Consider the following 26,132-nt stretch of genomic DNA (forward strand, 5'->3'; position numbering starts at 1 on the left):
TCACAATTTCTTGCACTTGATGCAATCTTGGAAGTCCCTGAAAAATGGTCAACCTTTCATACATGTCTGATGTGGCCAATTCAGCTTCTGAAAATGAGCCATCTATTGTTAAAGCTAAGAAATTGGACAAAATGTAAACTGATTTTAAGCTTATTTTGGGGCCATATTCAGTAATACTTATATAATTTCTTATAGGCCAATGAAAACTGTTGGATTAGGCTTCCCTTCTCTTAATGATTCATGACATATCAATGATTCATGCGCCACGCGGGGGGTCTGCCGCTCTCATTAAGGTCAAACCACCTTGTTAGGAAATACATAGAAAACGTGACCTGTGAAAAATGGCTTTGAATGCTCTGCTTTAGCATAATTGTACCTAATAGCAGGGGAAATGACTTAACTTCAATCTGTAGGACATTGAGTATAACCCACCATCCATCTCTCATCCTGTAGAATATTCCCAGATGGAGGCAAGCTGTCACTCAAGTTGTGATGGAATCTGCTGGTCTTTTCACTAAGTGCAACAGCAGGAGAGTCCTGCATCTCAGTCCAAAACAAATGTTGCTCGTGATTTACATTTCCTGCTGTGTACATTTAAACAAGTACTGTACAGGAATTTGCACGCTGTCGTTTTATGGCCATGTTAACGTTGAATTCTAATGAAACATTTTAAGAAACTGTGTAAAATGATGAATGTATTCATCTTAATATTAATTAACATTAAGTAATTGGTTGCCATGGGCACAATGAAACTTGACCATTCACTACCATTTTCCCTTTTCAAAGGAATTGGACGTCTATCAACGCCAATAGCATGTAAAACAAACTCACTGCCATCACTCCCAATCAAAACGAATTACTAGACGTCTATTACCGTCAATGGCAGCAACGCAGTGACGTCATTCAAAAGGTAAATCATTTTATTTCTAACATGTATATTTTTTTCATTCTTCAACGAACCCCCACCCTCCTATTTCCATTCTTTTAAATAATAATTTTAGGGTCATTTTACTCTCACGACCATGGTAAGAGCAGCTTTACGGTTAGCCACATGTGTCTCAACGGGACGTAAACCGGTTCGGGTGGGCTACGTCTACACTCTGGATGAAGACGTCGTTTCGTCATTGGCTACAGGAGGAGGAGTAAAAAAAGGAGAGCCTCCCCTTGACTTGTCACCGATTGGCTGCCACCTAGGACTGGACCCGCCTCCTTCCTCTCGACGCTCTCCGACTCCAGGGCGGGGTCTCACACGCTCTAACCCGGCGAGAAAAACTCAGGCCGGCGTCCACGCATGGAGCAGTGTGGCCAGGCGGTGTCCGACACTCGGGGAGCGGAGAAGCGCACGCGGACGGCCGGATAACATCATTCAAGGACACCGGTGTGCTTGAGCGGAGTGGCCGGGTAAGGACTACGTGGGCCCCGGGGAAAGATTTGTGGCGACGCCGGAGGAGGAAGCGAGAATCCAGTCGGCGTCGCGACTGGATTCGGTGGCGCTGGTGGTGAAAAAGAAGAAGACGGCGGCTTCGTTTCCTGCCTGGAACTTGTCGGGATGATGTGAGCAGTCCCAGGGGAGAAGGCGGAAGTCGGATTTATATCCCCACCGCTGGAGAGCACCCGAGCCGCCGGCTTTGAAGGGTGAGTTGCGGCTAGCGTTCATAACGCTATCGTGGTTACGTTTCTTGGAAAAAGGTCGAGGAAGACGATCGAGGGAATCGAACCTCGATCTTCTTATCCTCATCCAATCTGATGATTTATTTTGTTTTCACTTTATGACGTTTAGATTGTTTTTTCTTTAACTACATGGCAAGTGGTAGGTTTATTTGAATTTGTCATTTAATGTAAAAAGTACATGTGCTTACATGAGCCTGTTAAGTTGAGTTAAAAAAACATGGAAATGGGTGTTTTATTTTTCTTCTTTTTAAGGAAGTGAAGGGGAATGTTGTGTAAAGGAATGAGGAATGCTGCTGAATAATCATCACGGGGTGAAGTCACGCCATCATCCTAGTCGTCTCCCTCCCACTCCATCACCTTCTCCTCCTCCTCCCATCTCATAGTGGTTTTCATCATCATCATCATCCTCATCATCATCCTCAAGGTACTAACCCACTACACACAGTAGCGTCTAAATATCACAAAAATTCAAAACCCCAAAACTATGTAGAGTTGAGTCAAAAATTTAATGGTTCTGCTAGCATCGATCGCTAACTAAATTTTCAATGGTAGTCCACTAAGTAGACTTGCTTTGAGGCCTAAACGACCAAATCCCTTGAGCCCAAAAATTGTCATTCCCGTCTGGTTTTCTTTTTTAAATTGTACTCTCAGGTAGGCCGCCATTACTCTCCTCCTTCCCCGCCGCCGTCGATTCGAAACTGCTGAGTTATTTTGGCAGACGTGACACGGGAGCACATGGGCTTGAAACCTTATCGCACGGCGGAAAGGGGAGGGCGCTCATAGCTGGGCATGATGTAAGCGCACCGATAAAGCCCGCCGCAAAGTGGACCGACCGCCGTGCTGATATCGAGGCGGGGGGGTGAGTTGACGCGGGTGTCGAGTGGCCGCTATGCGGGAGTTTGATTTTCGGTGCTGGCATGCTGTCGGACCGTCTGCTCGCTTGTTTTGCCAAGTTCTGACAACACTTGTTTACACCGCGTGATACAGTAGAGACTAGGGCGTGGGTTGACTTTGGTGCGGGAAAGATTGGTCGCCACGGTCAAAAACGGTGAATGGATGAAGTGTCTGAAGTTTTTTTTTTTTATTGTGTGAAAGGCAAAGATGGATAAATTGAGAGTACCGCGTTTTTGGAGGATGGTTACGTAAACAAGGCAGGTTTTTTGGAAGATTTTTTGTTGTTTGGTTTTTCGAAGTTTTTTCCTTGGAAGTGGTTGTATGGAGTTTTTGGTGTTTTGGTATAAACTATAATGTTTTGGGTTGGTAGGGAATTGTTTGAATGTGATTTAGAAAAATCAGTTAAAAAATTTGTTTTGGCATGAGTTTAGAAGGATGGAATTTTGACCTATATTTTTATAGGTCACTGTTGTGGATGAGTATCAATAGTAGTAACAAATGGTGAAACGTAAGATTATGTTGCAGTACTACAACTATTTTCTACTTTGTATCATTGTATTTTTTATTTATTTTTTTGTTTATTTTTATACCAAAACTGAGTCAGTTTGTCTGCCCAAATGTCTGTTTTGGTTCACTTCACTTTACACAGAAAATACAAATATAGTTCGACATCATCTCAAACTGGGAAGGACAGATTTCCAGATAAACATGGACATTTTTCGCATTTCCATTCCATCATTTGTCTGTTTTTCCCAAGGTCAGCCTAGTTTACGCCCCCTCGTTTGTCTCGTCTAGTTCTTTAGGGTTCACCTTGCCTCTTCTCTCTTGTCAAATGCTTTTAGCCCATTTTTTGCACCAAAAAAAAAAATCATATCAATGTCAGTAATAAAACCACTTGCCATTTAATATAACCGTCCCAACGGAATTCTGACAACAGATTAGATTAGAACTCATTAGCTTACCTTTCCTACTATTATTGGCTGCCAGCCTATCTCAGTTAAACTGTTTGGACAACTGCCACCATCAAAGTAGTCATTGAGTTGAGGAAATTGTAACTGACGGGAGCAGGATTTGAGCCAAATATGTATTTTTTTTTGTATAATGATTGTCATAGTGTGGTTATTTTTAGCAACGTCCTGATTTACTAATGTGTGTGCACATCTTAGACATGTTAACCAACTTGTTCTGCTGCCTACTACTACTTTCCTAACGTACAGAAACTTGAAACAATAGCTTTTAGCGCTAGTGAGTATATTATCAATTCATATTTTGGCAGGATTTCCAAAGCTAATTTAATGCTTATTTAACAATGTCTATTTATATAAGAGCAATTAGACAATGAGTGTTTTTAGGCCGATAAAATGCTAAAAACAAACAATCTGGTAAGCGTCCATAACAGAAAGCTCACAATTTTGGAAAAATAATATAAATTTTTGGAGCATTTAGCTGGGCTGGACTGACTTTCCCCAAAATGAGTGTCATCTGGCTCCAGTTGTTTTGCGACGTAATGATGGACACACCTCTATTCTAGCATATTTACTGCCTATTAAATTATGTTTTCTCAGTCGTTCATTTTGACAGTTTTTGAACTATTTTTTTTTAAATTGTGTTTATTGTTTTTTGTGTCGTCTGGGTAGCTGTGGGTTTTTTTGCATACTTGTTTACAAACTTTTCCTTAGACGAGATCAGATTTGTGCCCCAAATTTTTTTTTGAATGAAACTGGCAACCAAAAAAGACTTTAGGCAAAAAATAGTCAAAATACAACTCCAGATTTGTGCCCAAAAGCAAAATAAATCGAATAAAACTTTGCAACCGAAAGGACTTTAGGCAAAAAAAAAATGTTTTTAAACTTAAGCAAAGAAAATCTCAAAATTAAAAGCCAACATTCCCAATGTTTACAATTTTTATGCTAACACTTTAGCTAACAATGCTAACCGTTCTCGTTTAGTGAGTTTTGTCTCAAACTTTTTTGACAATCAAATTCCAAAACTACATTTCTCCCCATTTAAAAAAAGAAAATCTCCGTACTCCTATATTCCCCCCAAAAATCTAACCCAAAACTTAATTGCCACTTTAAAAACCAAAACTTTTTTTCATGCTACCACCGTCCAATTCCTGCTGTTGTTCTCCTCACGCTACCCTAGCCGCTAATCTCAATTGTACCACTTTGAAAGCAAATCCTGGGAATCGTGTCACATCATCAAGGGTGCTTAAATAGCGTTAGCATTTTAGAGAACAAATAATAGGAAGAACAATAATAGCGTGTGAGCGCTGCTGTGTGTATGCTAGCCTAAAAAAAAGGAATGTAAACAGATGCTGGGGCCTTGCTGCTTTTAATTAGGCGGGAAGGCTTTTCCTTTCCAGAGCACATTAGCATTCTAAGGCTGCCGTTCGCTCTTCCAGGAAATACACTTGGCCGAGAGTGTCCCCTCTCACCGGTTTTGGTGACTCACGAGGTCTGGACGCTCGACGTGATGTAATGCTAGGTCCGTGGCGTGGCTATTTTCAGGTTCTTTCTCACTGGTGGTGGTTCCTAAAATTGAACAATCGGGTCGTTATATTTGTTGATAGCAGTTGGATCAAAAAGAGTCATGTGAGGAGTTACATCTTGGTTAAAAAACAGATAAAACTGGTCTAAGGTGATGCAGTGGATGGGTGGTTAGTGTGTTGGTTCACAGTTGTGGAGATGTGGGTTTGATTCTAGGTAGGTTGTTACTGTGTGGAGTTTTTATGATGTCTCCCTGGCTTGTGTGGGTTTTTTTTGGGGTACTTACATATTTTAAAAAGATGTAAAGTAGGCCAGTTGAACTCTTTAAATTGTGTAACCTGAGATATGATTGGTTGTTTTTTGTCTGCTTGTGCCCTGTGATTGGATGGCTACTGATTGAGGGTGTTTGTTGGTTGGGATTGGCTCCAGCACCCTCTGCAATCCTTTTCCGGATTAAAATGTTCAGAAAAGGAATTAATCTGGAGTAGAATTGACGTAAAAATCTGTGAGTTGAAGTTGAGTTTTTAGTTAAAAACTAGTTTGGCTAAAAATAAGATGAGTTTTTTTCAGTTTTTAGGTTTTTTAAGGGTTTATTAGCAACAGCTAACATATTTTTTTGCTTTAGCAACCCCTTTCAACTTTTACAAACTAGCCCTTGCTTCATTTAATTAAAAAATATATTTCTATGACCATTGCGACTGATTTTAGGAGAAAAAAATGGAAGGATAACATCAACAACCCAAATATTTGAAGACAGACATTTAAAAAAGTCAATCTTCCCTTCAAACTAACACGTGGTGTTTGTGGACAAGAAAACATGTCATTAGGGTTATTGGCCGCCGGGTGTTTTGGGTCTCGTCGTCTGGAGCTGCTTAACTTCGGCTTTTGGAGGTTTTGTTTTCCCACAAGTGTCGCTGACGACTTGGTGAACTTTGACCCTTGGGGTGTGTCGGCTGGAAATTGGCCAATAAAAAAGTCTTTTACCTGACGCCTGGGGACGGAAATATACATGTGGGCCAGGTTGGTGGGTGAAATCCCTTTGACGTGGCTTCGGGTTACGAGGTTCACACAAGCGTACGTTAACGCCAGAGGGGGAAATTGTAAACAAATCGGCGTGGTAATGTTCACTTATTGTCAATAGGTTCTTATGAGAATGCTAAGCTAAGATGCTAATATGTAGCTCCCAGTTTAAATCAACTGTATGTATAAAATATCCATATTTTATTGTAGTTATGGTAATTTTGGCTGAGTAGTGAGTAGGCATAACATTTATGGGGTTCTGGGTTCAAATCTAGGTCGGTCAGTGTGGAGTTGGAAGGTCTTATGTGGGTTTTCTCCGGGTTTCTTGCTACATTCTAAAAATATGCATGCTAGGCTGTTAGGATAATTTAAATAGCCACTGGGTATGAGTGTGAATGGTCTCCTTGTGATTGGTTGGCCACTGATTCAGGGTCTGATGTCAGCTGAGGTTGGCTCCAGCACCCCGTGCGGGCCTTGTGTGGATAAAATAGTTCAGAAAATGAATTAATGAACTTTGTTGAGCACTTTATAATTTCCGTAAGAAGCAGGGCAGCAATGTTTACCCAAATTCTTCAAAAACACTGGAAAAAACACCCACAATGCGAACGAACAAATGTTCATTCAGCCTAGGGGAGGAGCTTAAGCAAAGAGGCGGAGCTAGGGAAGACAGGAGAGGTTCTCAAATTCCCTAAACATAGGCCAACGGTTTCTGAAAACAACTCTGACTGTATTTTCAAAGGTGGAATTTGCATTTGCACGCAAGCCCCAACAAAATAGCATTTAGCATGTCCAAGCTTATCTGTACAGCTTTAGCATAGCGCTAACTCCAACTGTCTTCTTTCCAAGAAACCTGGGTGTGTTCTGGACTCCCGCTCCTTCCCGAACTTCGCCAACTTTTTTACGTAACTCGGCGGCGCTTCGCTTGGAACGCCATCAATGCATTTTTATAAGTACCTGAGCCCCAAATCCAACTTTCCCTCATAATTTTTTTTTCTCTCTCCACTTTTACCCGGTGGAAAATGATGTCAATTTTTTTTAAAACCGTGTTTTTTTAGCCACGAATGCGTCGCTCGGAAAATAAACAAAAATCATGTCAGGAGAAAAGTCTTTTTTTAAAGGAGTTGTCTGTCATCCATTGGTTTTTTTTAGTGGTTCGAGCAGGTGTTGACGTTGAAATTTTTTTTGTGGAAGCACTTTGTTTGTTTTTCGTGAATGAGTCACTCGATGTGGTTCTTGCAAAGAAGGAAGGGAAACTTGGCGATAAGATGCTCCAGCTGTGTCCTCTGATTTTAAAATAAACAAAAAGAAAGTAGTCTGGATGAAGTTATCTGTTTGGGAATGGACGCAAAGTGCTTGGGTTTTGCTTTTTTAAATTGTTTTTTATTGAAAAGAGAAACTTGTTGATGGGAAATTTCCATTTAACTGACAGCAGTCAAAATGGCGGTCAATTTAGTGACATTTTTTGAATGTGTATGATCTTTTATTTCAACATAGATAGACGGCGGGTTCAAGATTGGACATCTTTATTTGTCATTGGTAATGAAAGAGGTTATTGAGAATGATGAGAATTAAATTGCTGTTAATTTTGGTGTGTCTTTGATACACTGGTGTCCAAGTGGCGGCCCGAGGGCTAAATCTGGCCCTCTGAATCATTTTGTGCGGCCCGAGAAAGTAAATCATGTTGACTCTGTTTTACGATCAAATTAAAATGAAGATTATTGTTTTATATGTTATTTCCTGACTTTCATCTTATTAAATCAATAATTACAATTTTTTAATCCATTTTTTCTTTTGTTTTTAGTGCGTTTTGTAAAATTTTAAAATAAATATTGACAAATATATTCTGTTTTCCACTATAAAATTGAACATGATTTTTGTTTCCTTTTGAAATGAAAAACTAATTGATTAAAAGGGATTTTGATCCAATTTTTTAATTCGATTTTCTTAAAACAAAATCCCAAAAGCTAATGACGCCAACTTGGCTATTTTCCTTTTTAGTGAGCGGTCGCACGACAGGACGGGATACGTGCGCCGGACGTTTGAAACACATCCCGTTGTGCGTTTTTGTTTATGAGTGTGTTTCCTGCCCCGCCCCCTTTTGACCCCATCTTTGCTTCCTGGTAGGAAACACCACGATGCCTGTTGGGGTATATTTTTAATTCCGACGAGTGATTGGAACACAAAGACAAGTTACACCGTACTGTTAGCATCACGGCTTATGCTAACAAATAAAAATAATTACACTGCAGGGGAATTTACAAGTAATTTTTTAACGACATTTCCTTGAAATTGGGTCAAATCACGTCATTTTTTTTCGGAATTGGGTTGAAAAAAGTTTTAAAAATCTTTATTTATGTTTATTTGAAAATATGGACTTGTTGGTTTCCATTTTTGGATGTCCAATCCATTTTTTTTACTGGAAGGCCCATCCTCTTGTGCGACCACTCGCTAAAAGGAAAATGGCCACGTTAGCGTCATTAGCTTTTGGGATTTTGTTAAAAATCAGATTAAAAGAACTGGATTAAAATCGTTTTTAATCTTTAGTTATTCATTCCCAAAGCATACAAAAACATTTTTGAATCATGTTCAATATTAAAGTGCAGTGAAACACAATTATTGAATTAATTTTAATTTAAATACATTTTTTGTTCATCATTTTGGGCTACAAAATTATACAAAGTTATAACAATCAAAAATTCTTCTTCATATTTTTTATTGCCTACAAAATTATGAAAATGGACAAACCCAAGAAGTCTATATCAGCAGATGCTCCAAATATTTTGACTTGGACTTGACAACTGTAGTTTTGTGTGTGTTTTTCTCTTTTTTTGACTGGTCTTCCAATCACGCGGCACAATGAACTTGGTTGAACATGGCGTGGCACAATGGCGGCTTTTGTGGCCTTGATTGAGGCTGATATCATGCTGGAAACTATTTGGATGCCTATCACATGCTGCCTCTCCTCTTACTGGCTTTAACCGATAGATAGAATAGAATGTCAAGACACTCCCAGGACAACCAGCGACTTGTTTTTGGTGGAAATTGAAGGTGGAAAGTGCTCATTTTGTTCAAGTTATGTCTATGCGACCAGTTTATGGGTCATAAGGGAGAGATTTACACTGAAAATGTTGCCATTTTTGCAGTTTAGGGAAAACTTGGAGCTCCATATTTAGTGAAAATGACGCGATAGGATGGTTGATATTCTTGCAAAACAGTTTTTTATCATCTACTTTCGTTTTCTGAGGTTTTTAGTTTAGTCTTCTTGAATTTCGCAATTGAAGCAAGTGCACTCTTGTGACCTTTTCATTGCCTGAATTCCTGAATGTCTCAATATCTTGGATTAGATTAACATATACCGTATTTTCACGACTATAAGGCGCACCGCATTATAAGGCGCACCCTCAATGAATGACATTTTTTTCCATATATAAGGCGCACTGGATTATAAGGCGCACTGTCTATTTTGGAGAAAATTTAAGACTTATAGTGGTGAAAATACGGTAATTGCTATTGACTTCCAGGTATGAAGCCCTCACTACTTTACAGTCACCTCTAGAGCCAGCCATTGTTGATCTTTTGGATTTTTTTGTATAAAATCTTGCAGTGGGGAGGAGCTATATGATGGAAGATTTTGTAAACTAAGATGGCATCTGCATATTTCACAGTATTGTTTCAGTTCAGGCGTTTGGTTTTTTTTTTTTTAAATATCTGACAGTGGTGGGTTTTCGTTTTTGGTTTTCTGTTTTTTTCATATATAAGGCGCACTGGATTATAAGGCGCACTGTCTATTTTGGAGAAAATTTAAGACTTTTAAGTGCGCCTTATAGTCCTGAAAATACGGTAGTAAGATTTGTCTAGTTATGTGAGTGTCTGGATAGGATGCTAGCATCTGGCTAGGAGGCTAGTGTCTGGCTAAGATGCTAATGCCTAGCTAGGACGCTAGTGTCTGGCTTGGATGCTAGTGTCCGGACAGGATTTTGACCGACGACACGTGCCTGGAGCCGTAATCCAAAATTTCCTCCATGCTATTTCGACAGTGGGCGTGGCCTGAGAGCCCTAAAAAAAGTGCCAGATTGGACCGGCAGCTTGTTTTTCCCGCAAGTCTTTTTTTTTTACAGCTACGCATTTGAAAATGGCATCTAAAAATACCCAGCATGCCAAAAGGCTCGCTTTGAGGATGCCGTTTATACTTTGGGTAGCTATTCATATCTCTGGCGCGGCACGCCGTCATTTGGTAAACACCGTGGCGAAGACTGAAAATTTAAGTTGGGGGTGAAAGGGCAATGGTGGCTAATTCAGTGCTAATCTGTGGAAAAAAGACTTGAAAGGGAGTGGGGCGTATATGGCGAGTGTCTTGGCGTCTATCGCCCCCTCTTCCCGTCATGACATTTGATCCCGGGGTCAGCTGCGTGGGATATTTTCTGCCGCGTGTGTGGTTTAATGCTGGAAAAGGCCTGTCGCATGTCATTGGGACAGTAGGGGTACTCATGGGAATTCAGTCGTGCTTTGTTGTTGTTTTTTTCGGGGAATCGGGAGTTTTATTTTATTTATTTTTTTTAAGTGTAAATGCTGTGTTTTGATGCTGTTGGTCATGTGTGTCAAAGTGGAGGCCCAGGGCCCAAATCTGGTTTGTCGTATCATTTTTTTGTGGGCCGGGAAAGTGAATTATGAGTGCTGAGTTTTTGTTTTAGGATTAAGTTAAAATGAAGAGTATAGATGTATATTAAATTTCCTGATTTTACCCCCTTTTAAATCAATAATTGTCATTTTTTTAGCCATTTTTATTGTTTTTAGTTCAAAAATCATTTTGTAAAATCTAAAATTATATAAATATATTAATTGTCCTGATATTCTGCCTTTTTAAATCAATAATTGTCGTTTTTTAATCCATTTTTTCTGTGTTTTTAGTTCAAAAGTTTTTTTTTTTTTGAGTTTCTGTTTTAGGATATAAATTAAAATGAAGGAAACTTGTCCTAAAAATAAACCATTGCTAAAAAAAAAATACACCAACAGTTATTATTTAAATATCCTGACTTCATTTTAGGGTATTGAAAAGTACTTTCTTCTCAAAACTGGTGCAATTCGTGCGAGAAAATGTTGTTGTTTTCCCTAAATAACTAAGGATACTTAGTATATTCTCTTTTAAGTTGTAGGTAGGCGAAGGGGAAAACCAAAGTTGGAATGCTGTCATTTCCTCGTATTGTCCCTCGCCTGTAGCTCCGCCCCCAACACCATGAAAGACTAAACAATGGCTCATGGCTGGATTTGAAGTAAACGACTCCCTTCGATGATATATTATGATAATAAGACGTCACATTTTTCTGAAGTCAAAGAGGGTTCATTCATTCATGTTTAGAATGGATTATCGGGGGTGCTGGAGCCTATCTCACCTAACTACAGGCGGCCAGCCAATGGCAGGACACAATGGGATAAACAACCATTTATAGCTAAAGGTAAAATTACAGTCTTCCCTCGTTTATCATGAATTCAGTTCTTTGCAATTTTTTTCTGCTAATTTTAAAAATTTATCAATAATTATTAATGTTTAAACTGTTTTTTAAAGTATATAAAAATGTGAAACTCGTAATTATAACAGGGGTAACCCTATTTTGCAATTTTTCAATTGTTGCGGCCATGTTTGGTCAACATTAACTGCAATATTCGAGGGATAACTGTAGTTTTCAACCAGTTAGCTTAGCATGTTTTGGGATATGGGAGGAAACTGGAGTACCCAGAGAAAACCCATAAAGGCCCAGTGTCTTAATTCCACTCTCCGGAATGTGCGTGGGAACGCAAACGCCGCCTATCAGCCCGGGGAAAACCGCAACTCGCCTTGAAGGCGAGATTGCAACTCGGAGTGAAATCATTGGAAATAACAAAACACTCGCCAGCCAGCCATGCAGGCACTCTTGGAACTTTTCCTGGTGTGCCAATGCGGCCGTGAGCAGATAGCGCTGCCCTTGCCGATGAAAGAGGCTAATCCTCCTCCTCCTCCTCCGCCGCCGTTGTTGAGTCGATGCCAAGCATTCGTCTTCTTCATCTGCGACTCTCCTCCACTGCAAGGACGTTCGTTCCTCCTAGAGGACGGGATCTCATTTTTTTTATAAACGGACTGACATCTTTCACTTTGGGACTTTAATAGATCGTATTTTTCTATCTTAAGTACAGCAAACATGTATATAGATTATATTTAGATATTAATACATTAGTATTTTTGTATGGCGGTGTTTGTAGTATTTGATAAGTACAGTTCATGATAATTTTGCTTGTATTTTTGGTATTATAGTTTAATAATGGGCTGATCCTAGTTTGGTTTTTCGGTTATGTCTGGTTTATATAATCCGTGATACTCGAGGGATTACTGTATTATCGATTTTTAAGTCATACTATTGGTAAAGTATTGCGATTTAAACTTATCTATATTAAATATTATTATACTGTTTTCCAATCTGATGCATGACCCCCAAAAAATCAGTGAAATACAACAAGAAAAATACAGAATTATAATATTTTAGAATTAACCTTATGTGACTTTTTATATTACTTATTTATGTTTTTACCGAGAAACACATACATTGTGGATTAGCACCACTAATTTCGTTATACGCAGCTTTTCTATAATAACAAAGGCTTTTTTACTAGATTGATTAAAAAAAATAATTAAAAAAAATCCCTCAGAAAAAAAATCAGCAATGTCGTGAGGTCGTGATATTCGAGGGATTACTGTAATAACAATAAAAGCATTCAAATCAATACAAATTAGACTAGTAAAAGCAGTGTTATTCTTCAAAAATTCATTTTTTTTCCCTGTAAAAGGGAAGTCAACGTCACGAATGAGTCCACTGAGTTAAAAACCAAAAGAGAGTGTATCTGAAATTCCAGCCAAGACGCCATTAGAGCGGCAGTTGGCAACCAGTTGAACGCTCACATCAAGTGCAGCTGCTAATGTAATCTTAGCCTGTGAGATGTAGGAGGAGGCAGGAATGTACTACTACGCTATTTTTCCCGGCCTTGGCTAATTTAACATTTAAGCTCTGTCATTGCAGCCGCACTTTTAAGTGGACCACCACTTTACACAAATCCTCTCCATATTAAATCCATCCCTAATGATTTATTCAACCGTCCATCAAAAAAGAATTAAAGCCGGCTTTTTTATTGTCATTACACAAGTATAATGAGATTTAAAGCTTCAAAACAAAGTCCACAAATAGCAACAACAAACTAATAATCAATAAATAATAACAAGAACTAATAAATAATGACAATAACTAATGAATAATCAATAAACTATGACAATAACTAATAAATAATCAATAAATAATGACAAGAACTAATAAATAATCAATAAATAATGACAATAACTAATAAATAATCACTAAATAATGACATAACTAATAGATAATGACAAGAACTAATAAATAATCAATAAATAATGACCAGAGCTAATAAATCAATAAATAATGACAAACTATTAAATAATCAATAAATAATGACAATAACTAATAAAAAATCAATAAATAATGACAAACTAATAAATAATCAATACATAATGACATGAACTAATAAATAATCAATACATCATTACAAAAACTAATAAAACAATAAATAATGACAAGAACTAATAAATAATCAATAAATAATGACAAGAACTTATAAAAAATCAATACATAATGACAAGAACTAATAAATAATCAATAAATAATGACAAGAACCAATAAATAATCAATAAATAATGACAATAACTAATAAATCATAAATAAATAATGACAAGAACTTATAAATAATCAAAAGATAAATGTGGTAACCACTAAAGTGTAAAAATAATAACAAAAACAAACAAGTGTACAGATAGGACAAAAATCTATCTTTATATCACAATAATTTAGAGAAGGGATGTACTTTTTATATAGTTTCATTTCTTAAGAAAAAAAACCCAACTTGAGCCAGTTTGGGTGTTTTCCCATTTTTCTTCACTCTAAATCTATTTTGACCAGGCCACGTTTTTTTTTTTTGTTGCCGGCATTTACGAGTCGAAGACAGGAAGTGAAACGTGCAGTAAAAAGCGGGCCTGTGAGCTGTTTTATTGTCCACCTCCTGCGGGGGACGCACATTTGGCTCGCGAGCCGCATTCATGACAATTATGTCCCATGTGGGCCAGACTAGAGTATTTTTGGGCCCTGATGTTATCTCACTAGCTGAACTTTACTTGATTTGTTACTACTACTTATTTAGTTTAGATATTTTTCTTATACTAACTAACAGCTTAATACACATTTTTGCCTGTTGTTCCTTATTTTACAATAATATATAATTCTTGTTCTATGTTCTATCTAATGTGACTTCTATATATATTTTTTTAACATTTCATTGTGGATTTTTTGGCTAGTCTGACTTCTGGGGTGCGAATTATAGTCCACAAAATACGTCAATACATAAATACTAGCCTCTGTATTTTTAATGTTTTGCTTTTTTTGACCTAATTTGACTTGTATATATTTTTTTACCTTTCATTGTAGATTTTTTTGGCTAGTCTGACTTTTGGGGTGCAAATTATAGTCCACAAAATACGTCAATACATATATACAAGCCTCTATATTTCTTATTTTTTTTATTTTTTTTGCTTTTTTTGACCTAATGCGACTTGCATAATTTTTTTTGGCTAGTCTGACTTCTCGGGTGCGGATTATAGTCCACAAAATACGCCAATGCATATATACTTGCCTCTATATTTTTAATTTTTTTATTTTTATTTTTTTTACTTTAACTATTTGACTAGGAACTCTGACATTAAGTAGTCATGTTTCCCTGCCATTAACAGCAATAGACGTCCAATCCAATTTCACTGCCAACCCTCCCTGTCAAAATGGATTGTACATCTATTGCTGTCAATACCCAATGAATAATTATTTAGAAATGTAAATACGTGTATATGCTAATTCTACCCCTCTTGTTAACATTTCCTTTATTATTTTTTCTAAAAACAGTCCTGGCTGGGAAAAAAAGTTTGCACACCCCTATTTTAGTCCAAGATGATGCAAAAGGTGGGCCGGCTGTTTTTCCACCCATTTCCACTTCCTGTGGGTGGAACGGAATGGCCGCCGCATACTTTTGTCCACATTTGGGTCCCCGAGAAAATTTCTCAAGCTCTAAATTTAGCCACCGAGCGTTTGTCGTCTGTAAATTGCTCCTTTCGCCTCTTCAGCACCCTCCTGTGGAATCAATATGTACTGCATCACAAGTCCTTCTTAGGTTTTGATGTCCGCACTGACATTACATCACGTTCATCATCTTTTTTTCTTCTTCTTTGTGTGTGTGTGTGTGTGTGTGTGTGAGCAGCCGGCAGGCCCGTGGTGAGGAGAGCCAAGATGGCCGAAGCACGGCGGGAAAGCACCAGTAGCCTGCAGAGGAAAAAGCCCCCCTGGCTACGATTGGACATCCCGACCACTCAGATGTCACTGGATGAGCCCCCTACTTTTGTTCAGGTGAGCCTTGAATCATTCCCTTCATTTTTTTCTACTGTTTACCCTCACAAGGCTCGCAGGGGGTGCTTAAAGCTCGGAGAAAGTTAGCATAGTTAGCCTAGCATGCATATTTTTGGGCTGTGAGAGGAAAACTAAGTACCCAGAGGAAACTGACACAAGCCCGGGGGAAAATATGCAAATTCCATGAAAAATGGGGATCGAACCCTCGACTCCATAACTGCGAGCCCAACATGATAACCACTTCGCCACTGGACTGCACCTGTTTTTTTTTTTCTAACACAAAAATGTTAATTATTGGCAAAAATGGCGGCTTATTAATTAAAAATACAATATATGTAGACTATAAATACAAGACAAACGGGTTGGCAACCACTAAATGCATTAAAATATGACATTTCGTTGCAGCCAATCAAGAGGCAGGGCTTCCTACGAAGCGTCAGCATGCCCGTGGAGACCTCTCACCTCCAGTCGCCGCCGTTCGCGCCGCCACGAGACTTTTTCGATAGCCGGCGCCCGCCACCCTTGCAGAGGCAGTCGTCCATCACTCAGACCATCAAGAGGTGAGTGAGTCTTGCTTGGCGACCAATCGATCATCTTTTTGCGCTTTTTTTCCTCCTCTTTTGTGCTTGGCTGCTTTTGAATCTAGCAACCTTGACCTCACTTGCCTACTAACACGAACAGAAGTGGGTAGAAAAACATTTTTTTTTTCTATTTCATTAACATAAAGAATTAACTGAGAAAAATGGACTTTATAGAGTAGATTTTTACTTTGAATTGAGTAGATTTATGAAAAAGAAACGCTACTCTTAATGAGTACTTTGGCTATCACTTTACATTTAATTGGGTAGTGGTGGGACAATATATTCTTCTCCACAAGAGGGCACTGATGCTCAATTTTGTATTTCGGTATTCGATTATTCTACTTCTTTTTACTTGTACTTTGTTTTTAACATGAGTTTTACTTGTCACAGTATTTTAGATCAGATTAGAACTTTATTTTAACCTGTATAGGGGAAAATTTCCCATTATTTTGGAGAAACTTCAATTTTTGCCCACTCTACTCACTTCTATTAACCACACTCTTGCTTCTGACCTTCCAATCTTTTGTTTCCTTCTTCTTCTTCTTTTTCTTCTTCTTCTTCTTCCGTCGGCCTCCAGGCGGGTTCACTTTGAACGGATTAACACGGTGCCCGTTAAGGGCCAGCGGGCTGCCCGCCGCTGTGCCAGGAAGCACCACTCGCTCTCCAGAACCCTGCTCAGGTACTCAGGGCTCTCAAAAATGCTCCTTTGCTTGCGACCGGTCAAAATGGATTGGACGTCCGGAGCCGTTAATAGCAATGATATCAACATTGAAAAAATAAGACTATTCAAACGTGTTTGTTGCTGCCATAATCAGAATTTAATTGAATTAAATTGTAATTAATGTAGCTTTTTTAAAACATTCCATTCACATATAAATGTATTTAAAATGACTGTATTTTCTGGACTATAAGTCACACTTTGACAAATTTTTGACAACTTTTATTTTATTTTACTATTTTTTTTAGGCTATCATTTTCTGAAAAACTATTTTCTCTTATATAACTATTAAAATTACCATTAAGGACTTCTCTTAATTTCCGATAAATAGTTTCCCAAAAATGCGACTCATAATCTGGCACGATTTTTATTGTATTTTTTTCCTATTCATGTTAAATTCTTTCTATAGTTTAAAAAAAAATATTTGCAAAAATAATTGCTAACATCACATGTTAAAACGTACAAAAATAGTCATATAACAATAATTGCTAACATCACATGTTAAATAAAATGAACCAAAATAGTCATTCCCCCTTTAAAACTGTCAATTTTAGTCATCATAATAGTTAATTATTGCTGTGTGTCTTTGTCTATGTGGGCGGGGCTTCTCGTTACTCTGCTCTCAAACATGCCCAGACATATTCCCTCACACTTGAATAGAAAAGTACGACTTTGGTGTCCATTCGCAACTGTAAATCCCGATGTCGTCCACTCGCCAAATCAGGGGAACGGCCGACTGGTTCGGGGTGAGCAAAGATGGCGACGCCACCCAAAAATGGCAGCGCAAGAGTCTCCGCCACTGCAGCCTTCGCTACGGCAAGTTAAAACCGCAAGTGATCCGTGAGATGGACCTTCCCAGCCAGGACAACATCTCCATGGCTAGCACTGAGACTCCGCCCCCTCTCTATGTACCCTCCTCTTCGCATGGCATGCAGAAGGTAAGAGACTCCGCCCACTTTAAGACTAATAACGTGCATCAAAGGTTATATTAATCTGATGTTCCCAAGTGTATAAACATGATGTCGTTCTTTTATACTCATTTTGTAAGGAATACGTTGCCATTGTGATTAAATAATGATATTTTGATGATGAAGTTATGCTCTGGTGAGGAATACTTTGATTGGAGTGTGTGATATGGAATATTGGAATATTTAATCTTTTTTATGAGATAATTGGCGCTATTGTGTTGCTATTTCCATCAAATCCAATTTTTAGGATGACATTGTGTTGGTAATTACTAATTATTGTTATTTAATGATATATTTTTCAATGTAAAGTTTTGGGTGTAGTAGAAATCTTGTTTTAATTGAGGGTTTGTGGGAGGAAATTTTATTTAAGGCTTTAAAATGAACTAAAATTGGGTTTTAGCTTTACTTAATATTACTTACTTACTTAATATACCTTGTGAATCTGTTAGGATTGTTTTTTAAGTGTACTTTGTAGGCATATTTTGTACTTTTTAGGCGTTTTGGTTTTTTGGGGGATATTTTTTCTGCTGGTAGATTGTAAAATGATTTACATAATCAATAGATATGTTATATATAAATCCCCTTTTAAAAAAGAATCATTGCAATTTTTTTAATAGATTTTTGTTGTTGTGTTTTTAGTTGAAAAAATATTTGTTAATTTTGTAAAATATAATATAAAAATACTAATATTTTGTTTTCCACTTCTAAAAAACATGATTAAAAGACATTTCCATTACAAAAAAAAATAATTAACATTGTTTTAGTTCTATAAAAACAGACTATTTAGGCCTTTTGATCCAGTTCTTTTAATCCAATTTAGAAAAATTAAAAACAATATAGATATTATATCTAAAATGGTCCAGCATCAGGAGGACACTTAATGTTTTTTTGCTGGTAGACTTTAAAGTGATGTACATACTCAATAGAGTTGTTTTTTTTTGCAGATTATCGACCCGCTGGCCCGCGGTCGGGCCTTTCGCATGGTTGAAGAAGTTGACGGCTACAGCGTCCCGCAGACCCCCATCACCCCCGGAGCGGCGTCCCTCTGCTCCTTCACCAGTTCGCGTTCTGGTCTCAACCGGATACCCCGCCGACGAAAGAGGGAGTCGGTGGCTAAGATGAGCTTCAGGGCGGCGGCGGCGCTGGTCAAGGTGGAATGAAAACGCCGCCTCGTGCTAACAAGGAGACCCCCAAGGATTTTATTCCAAAAACGCCGCCACGGGTTTTAGGGGCGCTCCATACGCGGCGAGGGAACCCTGAGGAGGACCCAAAGACGGAGCTTCACGCCCGCCAGCTTCGTGGAAGAAGATTACGATTTCCCCGACGAGCTGGATACGTCGTTTTTCGCCCGGGTGAGTTGGGCTAAATCGAGTTGTCGTTTCGGGTGTCAAAGTGGCGGCCCGGGGGCCAAATTTGGCCCGTCGCGTCATTTTGTGCGGCCCGAGAAAGTAAATTATTTTCTTTTTAAATCAATAATTGCAGTTTTTATCCTGTTTTTTTTCCTTTTGGTGTTTTTTTTAGGTGAAAAAGCATTTTGTAAGATCTAAAAATAAATATATAAAAATATTTTAGGTTTTCCACTTTAATATTGAATATATATATTTTTTAAATTCAATTTGAAGTGGAAAACAAATGATTATTAGATGGTTTTAGCTTACTGAGAAAAAAAATTAATATAAACAATCCTCCGCACTGGTGTCAAAGTGGCGGCCCGTGGGCCAAATCTGGCCCGCCGCATGATTTTGTTTGGCCCGTGAAATTAAATCATGAGTGACAACTTTGTTTTAGGATCAAATTAAAATTAAAAGTATAGATGTATATTAAATTTACTGATTTTACCCCTTTTAAATCAATAATTGTAATTTTAATCCATTTTTTCTGTGTTTTTAGTTCAAAAATCATTTTGTAAAATCTAAAAATATATATAAAAAAATCTCAAATAAACATTGTTTTAGATCTATAAAAAAACTGAATATTCAGGGCTTTTAATCCAGTTCTTTTAATCCTTTTTTTAAAAAAAATCTAAATATTATATCTAAAATGGTCACATTAAATCAAGTTGACGTTAGTCTGACCCCCTTGGTTTAGGACATCCTGATGCGTGAGGATTTGTCAACGTACACGGACGAGGTGTTCGAGTCGCCGTCGGAGTCGGCCGTGAAAGAGGCGGAGCAAGGCGACAAGAACGACGAGATGCAGCTGACTGGAAGCGCCTTGGATAAAACAGTCCTGGAGAGGAGTCACCTGATGCTGTGAGTCAAATTTACAGAAAAATGGCAACCAAAATCCTACATTTCGAATATGGCATCCCGTCTTTTTTCGTAGGCCTTTGGAGCGAGGGTGGCGTAAAGCCAAAGAGGGCGCCCCGGCCCCGCCCAAGGTGCCCTTGCGTCAGGAGGTGGTGAGCGTCAACGGGCAACGGCGAGGCCAACGCATCGCAGTACCCGTCAAGAAGCTTTTCGCCCGAGAAAAAAGGCCTTACGGGCTCGGGATGGTGGGCAAGCTGACCAATCGTGCGTACCGGAAAAGGATTGACAGCTTTGTCAAGCGGCAAATCGAGGACATGGACGACCACAGGTGAGGGGCAAGTGGTGTCAATGGTTAGTTAAAAAAATGCTAAAAAAAATGGAGTCATACATTGTAGTTGTAATACTAGGGCTAAATTATTCTAATAGGATGAGAATTAAATGGTTAAATTGGGAAATTGCTGGATTGGAATTGGCATGTGGTGTCAAAGTGGCGGCCCGGGGGCCAAATCTGGCCCGCTGCATCATTTTCTGCGGTCCGGCAAAGTAAATCATGAGTGCCGACTTTCTGTTTTAGGATCAAATTAAAATGAAGTATAGATGTATGTTATATTTCCTGATATTCCCCTTTTTAAAAATAATCATTGCATCTTTTGATAGATTTTTTTTGTTCTGTTTTTAGTTAAAAAAATATTTGTACATTTTGTCAAATCTAAAATAAATATACTAATATTTTCCATTCTCCACTTCTAAAAAAAACATGATTAAAATACATTTCCATTACTACAAAAACAAAAAAAACTTGAATAGACATTGTTTTTGATCTATAAAAATTGACTATTTATGGTTTTTGATCCAGTTCTTTTAATCCAATTTCGAAAAAAATATATAGATATTATATCTAAAATTGTTCAGCATCAAGAGGACACCAAACTAATGTTTGGCTAGAAACATTTTTCAATTGAACTGATTGATGTGTGTCTGACATTTTTTGCCCCTTTTTGACCTGGCAACGCAATAATGTAGTTCTCTCCCTTCTCCCTGCAGGCCTTTTTTCACCTACTGGATCACCTTTGTCCACTTACTCATCACCATCCTGGCCGTGTGTATTTACGGGATTGCCCCGGTGGGCTTCTCCCAGCACCAAACAGTCGATTCCGTAAGCGGACCACCCCATTCTCAACTCCTTCCCACCCGCCGTCCAACCTGACGACTTTTCTTCACGATCTGGCAGGTTTTAAGAAACAGGGGCGTCTATGAAAACGTCAAGTTTGTACAGCAGGAGAACTTTTGGATCGGGCCCAGCTCGGTAAGCGCCGGAACCCGACAGTCTCGATCTAGGTTTTGCTAACGTCGAGCCTTCCACTCTCTCCACAGGAGGCCCTGATCCACCTGGGGGCCAAATATTCTCCATGCATGCGCCAGGATGCGCAAGTGCACCAGTTCATCAGGGAAAAACGCAACTTTGAACGCAACTCGGCGTGCTGCGTCCGCAACGATCGATCCGGATGTCTCCAGACCTCCGAGGAGGAGTGCTCGGTTCGATGCCGTTTCCCGTTGTTGTACTTCAAAGTTTTTAAGTCATTGAATATGGCCAAAGCGAGAAGCTTCTATTTAAATGTTAGTTTAAGTCATGTGTGTCAAAGTGGCGGCCCGGGGGCCAAATCTGGACCGCCGGATCATTTTGTGTGGTCCGGGAAAGTCAATGATGAGTGCTGACTTTCTGTTTTAGGTTCAAATTCGAATTAAGAGTATAGATCTATATTAAGTTTACTGATTTTTCCCCCTTTTTAAATCAATAATAGTCATTTTTTAATCATTTTTTCTGATTTTAGTTCAAAAATCATTTTGTAAAATCTAAAAATATATTTAAAAAAGCTAAAATAAACATTGTTTTAGATTTATAAAAAAAACAGAATATTCCAGTTCTTTTAATCCATTTATATGAAAAAAATATATATCTAAAATGGTCCGGCCCACATAAAATCGAGTTAACAAGGGATTCTGACCCAAATTTTGTCCATCCAGAGCACGCTGGCCGAGTGGGTGAAATGGCCGCAGCATCCCACAACGCCTCAACTAAACGGGAAAGACCGACAATTTGGCTCCGTCTGCCATCAAGACCCCAGGTAGGAACCTCGAAAAGACACTTTGAAGCCCCCTGCAGGCCACTCACAACACATCCCGTGGCAGGACATGTCTGGAACCCGGTTCGAATCCCCCGCACGAGTGGCCCGATGACATCACCAAGTGGCCAGTGAGTGGAAATGTTGTCAAATAGAGTCAAGAACTACAAAAAAAACATAATGGATGTACATTATAGTATGTTTTTGTTGTTAGATTTGCACAAGGTACAACACAGGGAACCACACCAACCTGCCTCACATCGACTGCACCATCACGGGACGACCCTGCTGCATCGGAACCAAAGGAAGGTCAGATATAAATTCCCATTATTCATACTGGGCCTCCTCCAGTACGACCCAGTTCTGTTCATTGTTACCAATTGCTAATTTGTAACTAAAATCAACGAAAACAGTACTCACATATTAAATAGTACTTAGATATTTAACAGTACTTAGATATTAAACAGTACTTGGATATTAAACAGTACTTGGATATTAAACAGTACTTAGATATTAAACAGTACTTGCATAATAAACAGTACTTGGATATTAAACAGTACTTGGATATTAAACAGTACTTGGATATTAAAAAGTACTTGGATATCAAACAGTATTTAGATATTAAACAGTACTTGGATATTAGACAGTACTTAGATATTAAACAGTACTTACATATTAAACAGTGCTTGGATATTAAACAGTACTTGGATATTAAACAGTACTTGGATATTAAACAGTACTTAGATATTTACCAGTACTTAGATATTTACCAGTACTTACATATTAAACAGTACTTACATATTAAACAGTACTTACATATTAAACAGTACTTGGATATTAAACAGTACTTGGATATTAACACAGTTCTTAGATATTTAACAATACTTAGATATTAAGCAATATTTGGATATTAAACAATACACGCGCTCGCTCTCAAGTCAGACCCGCGATGCGTTCAAAGACAGCCCCAAAATTACAGCACTCAACATATTAAGCATACATGTGACCCAATCTATTACATACAGCAAAGCTTTCCTTATTAACCTATACTATTTAATTATGATTTCATTCTGATGTGACTTTCCCCTCTTCTGTAAGGTGTGAGATCACATCCCGGGAATACTGCGACTTTATGAAAGGTTATTTTCATGAGGAAGCCACTCTCTGCTCACAAGTAAGTATGGTTACAATCTCATTTTTTGTTTTTCATTTTTCGGGGATTCTAACACCCGTATGAAATGTTGCAGGTGCATTGCATGGACGACGTTTGTGGACTGTTACCTTTCCTCAACCCCGAGATCCCAGATCAGTTTTACAGACTCTGGCTCTCGCTCTTCCTGCACGCCGGGTGAGTACAAAACCAACATGGTGACTGACCATAATCAGAATTATTTTATTTTCTTTATTTAAAGATGCAGTACAATTTTTTACTTGTTAAAAACAACGATGTACATTATTGCAATTTTCCATGGCACACTTGTGACCTTGCTCACATTTTTTGGGAACACTACAATATGTTTTGTTAATTACAAAATGTACGTCTGTGTCAAAACATCCTGCCACAAAAAATGGCTGACACCGTTAAGAAGAGCTTTGCCGAGTATTTATGCTTTTGGACTCCTTGCTAATCAAGTAAAGTGCCCGATAAATCTTTCCCCGGTAGTGAATCACATTGACTTAAAAAAGGATTGCTCAGATTGGCCAATAGGAAGTCACGTTTTCCTCCTCTTCCTCATCCTCACAGGGTTCTTCACTGCATGGTGTCAGTAGCCTTCCAGATGACCATCTTGAGGGACCTGGAGAAGCTAGCGGGATGGCTGCGAATCTCTATTATTTACATCGTTAGCGGTATCACCGGCAACCTGGCGTCGGCCATCTTTTTGCCCTACAGAGCCGAGGTGATTGACAGGCTAAAAATCGAAATGGGGTGGGCGGAAAGTTAAAGTAAAGGCACTTTAAATACAGTACTTGGCTTATTTTAGACCATAGCAAGCTAGTTTCTTAAAAATATGGATGTGGAAAGATTGTTTTCTTTAAAAAATGTATATAATTTAGCTTAATATTTTTAATTCACTGAGTGTTAAACTCAAATAGGTCCTAGTACTGGTTTCCTAGTATTATTTTGTTTTTAATTTTAATGTTGTTTTAATAACAGACTGCTGGAAACAGTAAATCTTCTCTTTTTAAAAAATATGTATTTAATATATTTTTATATATTTTGGGAAAATATGTAATTATTTTTCTATTCTATTTATTTTTTTTAATTTTTATTCTATTTAATTCACTTAATTTTTATTCTATTTAACTCATTTAATTTTTATTCTATTTAACTCATTTAATTTTTATTCTATTTAAACCATTTAATTTTTATTCTATTTAACTCATTAAATTTTTATTCTATTGAATTCCTTTAATTTTTATTCTATTTAATTCCTTTAATTTTTATTCTATTTCATTATTTTTTTTGGTAGGTAGAGAAATCAAGTTGATGTACAATATAAATAAAAAATGCTAATGCTAAAAAGCTAGTTTTAGCATAAAATCATATTACTAGATTAAAAGTGTTACTAATTTTTAGCATTCTAAATTCTTTTTTTTGTAAAATAGCGATATTAACATCGTTATATGACTTAATTTGACGTTAAGTTGCCAAGAGTCAGCAGACTTGACCTTTCCAGAACATAAAACGCAAAAGTGCACTTAGCATCTCGTCGCCTTGACAACAACATGAAATTTTTCCACAGGTTGGACCCGCCGGCTCCCAATTCGGCATCCTCGCCTGCCTATTCGTGGAACTATTCCAGAGCTGGCAAATCCTAGCCCAACCTTGGCGGGCCTTCACCAAACTCCTATGCGTGGTGCTCTTCCTATTCGCCTTTGGCCTGCTGCCATGGATCGACAACTTTGCGCACTTCAGCGGCTTCGTTTCGGGTTTCTTCCTGTCCTTCGCCTTCCTGCCCTATATCAGCTTCGGCCGTATGGACCTTTACCGCAAACGTTGCCAGATCATCGTCTTCCTACTGGTTTTCGTGGGTCTTTTCTCGGGTCTAGTAGTCCTCTTCTACGTTTACCCCATCAAGTGCGAATGGTGCGAGCTACTCACCTGTATCCCCTTCACGGACAAATTTTGCGAGAAGTACGACCTCAATGCGCATCTTCGCTGAGAAAAACAACACCCAAAACCCCCAAAAAACTTCAGGTCAGAGCGGGATGTAAAAAAAACTTGAACTCTCACGAGGACGCGATGTTGGAGGTCCCGAGTATTGAAGCCACTGTTTGTGTATGGGAGATAAAGAGCTAATTGGTGTATGTTTCACTTTTTAATGTGTTTTTTTGTTGTTTTTTTTGCAGGAGGAGGATCAGCACCACGTGTGGAAAATAAGCTAATTTTATCAGAGATCTGCGCTTTCATACATGGTTAGTTGAAAGGTTAAATATATAACATTATTGGGTTTTTTCTCTAAAATTTTCTATTTGATGCAGAAATTTTGCAGTTTTTGCACCATAGCACTTTGCAAAAAGAACTTTATTATTTTTTCTCCCGCTTCTCTTAATTTAAAATAGAATTGTGAGTTATTCTAAAAATGGCAGGTGTACTTTTTTACTGAAGCACTAAAAATATTAACTTGATAATTGAGATTTTGGCATTTAAGATTATATTTACACAAGGAAGTATAGTATAAAACAAATGCACTTTTTCCCCTTCATAACAGTTCAATTTGGACGTAATTCTACTTCATTGTTAGTCATTAGCATTCTTGTTTTTTTTTAATTTTCATGTTATTTTTCCTTGAAAAATCTCAATTTAAAAGCAACATTTTTACACATTTTCATTCATTTTTTTCTCCTGAGCAGTTTATTTTGGGAAATTCTGAAAACATATACATAAAAAAACAAGCTTCAAAAATTTAAAGCACTTATTCCATACATTTTATCA

The 26,132-nt window shown here is 38.0% G+C and overlaps 1 protein-coding gene across 3 annotated transcripts; it reads left to right on the forward strand.

The window, feature by feature from the left end:
- The first annotated feature begins 823 nt into the window (after positions 1-823).
- On the forward strand, positions 824-25,972 carry rhbdf1a (rhomboid 5 homolog 1a (Drosophila)). 3 transcript variants are annotated; one of them, XM_077735026.1, is made up of 21 exons: positions 824-910; positions 1,002-1,635; positions 1,924-2,095; positions 15,411-15,556; positions 15,962-16,116; positions 16,715-16,816; positions 17,580-17,793; positions 18,768-18,974; positions 19,053-19,175; positions 19,912-20,075; positions 20,149-20,400; positions 21,117-21,228; positions 21,304-21,378; positions 21,447-21,608; positions 22,098-22,198; positions 22,263-22,326; positions 22,410-22,504; positions 23,294-23,369; positions 23,443-23,543; positions 23,940-24,093; positions 24,940-25,972. In XM_077735026.1, exons 4-21 carry the CDS (start codon positions 15,440-15,442, stop codon positions 25,357-25,359), a joined length of 2,694 nt encoding a protein of 897 aa, XP_077591152.1. In that variant the 5' UTR covers positions 824-910; positions 1,002-1,635; positions 1,924-2,095; positions 15,411-15,439; the 3' UTR covers positions 25,360-25,972. The 3 variants fall into 3 exon arrangements, with proteins under 3 accessions (XP_077591152.1, XP_077591155.1, XP_077591153.1); XM_077735029.1 differs by lacking the exon at positions 16,715-16,816; XM_077735027.1 differs by lacking the exon at positions 1,924-2,095.
- Positions 25,973-26,132: the final 160 nt, after the last annotated feature.

Source organism: Stigmatopora nigra, chromosome 15, assembly GCF_051989575.1.
Source record: "Stigmatopora nigra isolate UIUO_SnigA chromosome 15, RoL_Snig_1.1, whole genome shotgun sequence".
Classification (NCBI taxonomy): domain Eukaryota; kingdom Metazoa; phylum Chordata; class Actinopteri; order Syngnathiformes; family Syngnathidae; genus Stigmatopora; species Stigmatopora nigra.

Excerpts from the sequence above, each read along its gene's own strand:
- rhbdf1a (XM_077735026.1), top strand. The coding sequence starts at position 15,440 with ATGGCCGAAGCACGGCGGGAAAGCACCAGTAGCCTGCAGAGGAAAAAG. Across the intron at positions 16,117-16,714 it reads ATCACTCAGACCATCAAGAG|GCGGGTTCACTTTGAACGGA; the intron begins GTGAGTGAGTCT and ends GTCGGCCTCCAG. Across the intron at positions 20,401-21,116 it reads GAGGACATGGACGACCACAG|GCCTTTTTTCACCTACTGGA; the intron begins GTGAGGGGCAAG and ends TTCTCCCTGCAG.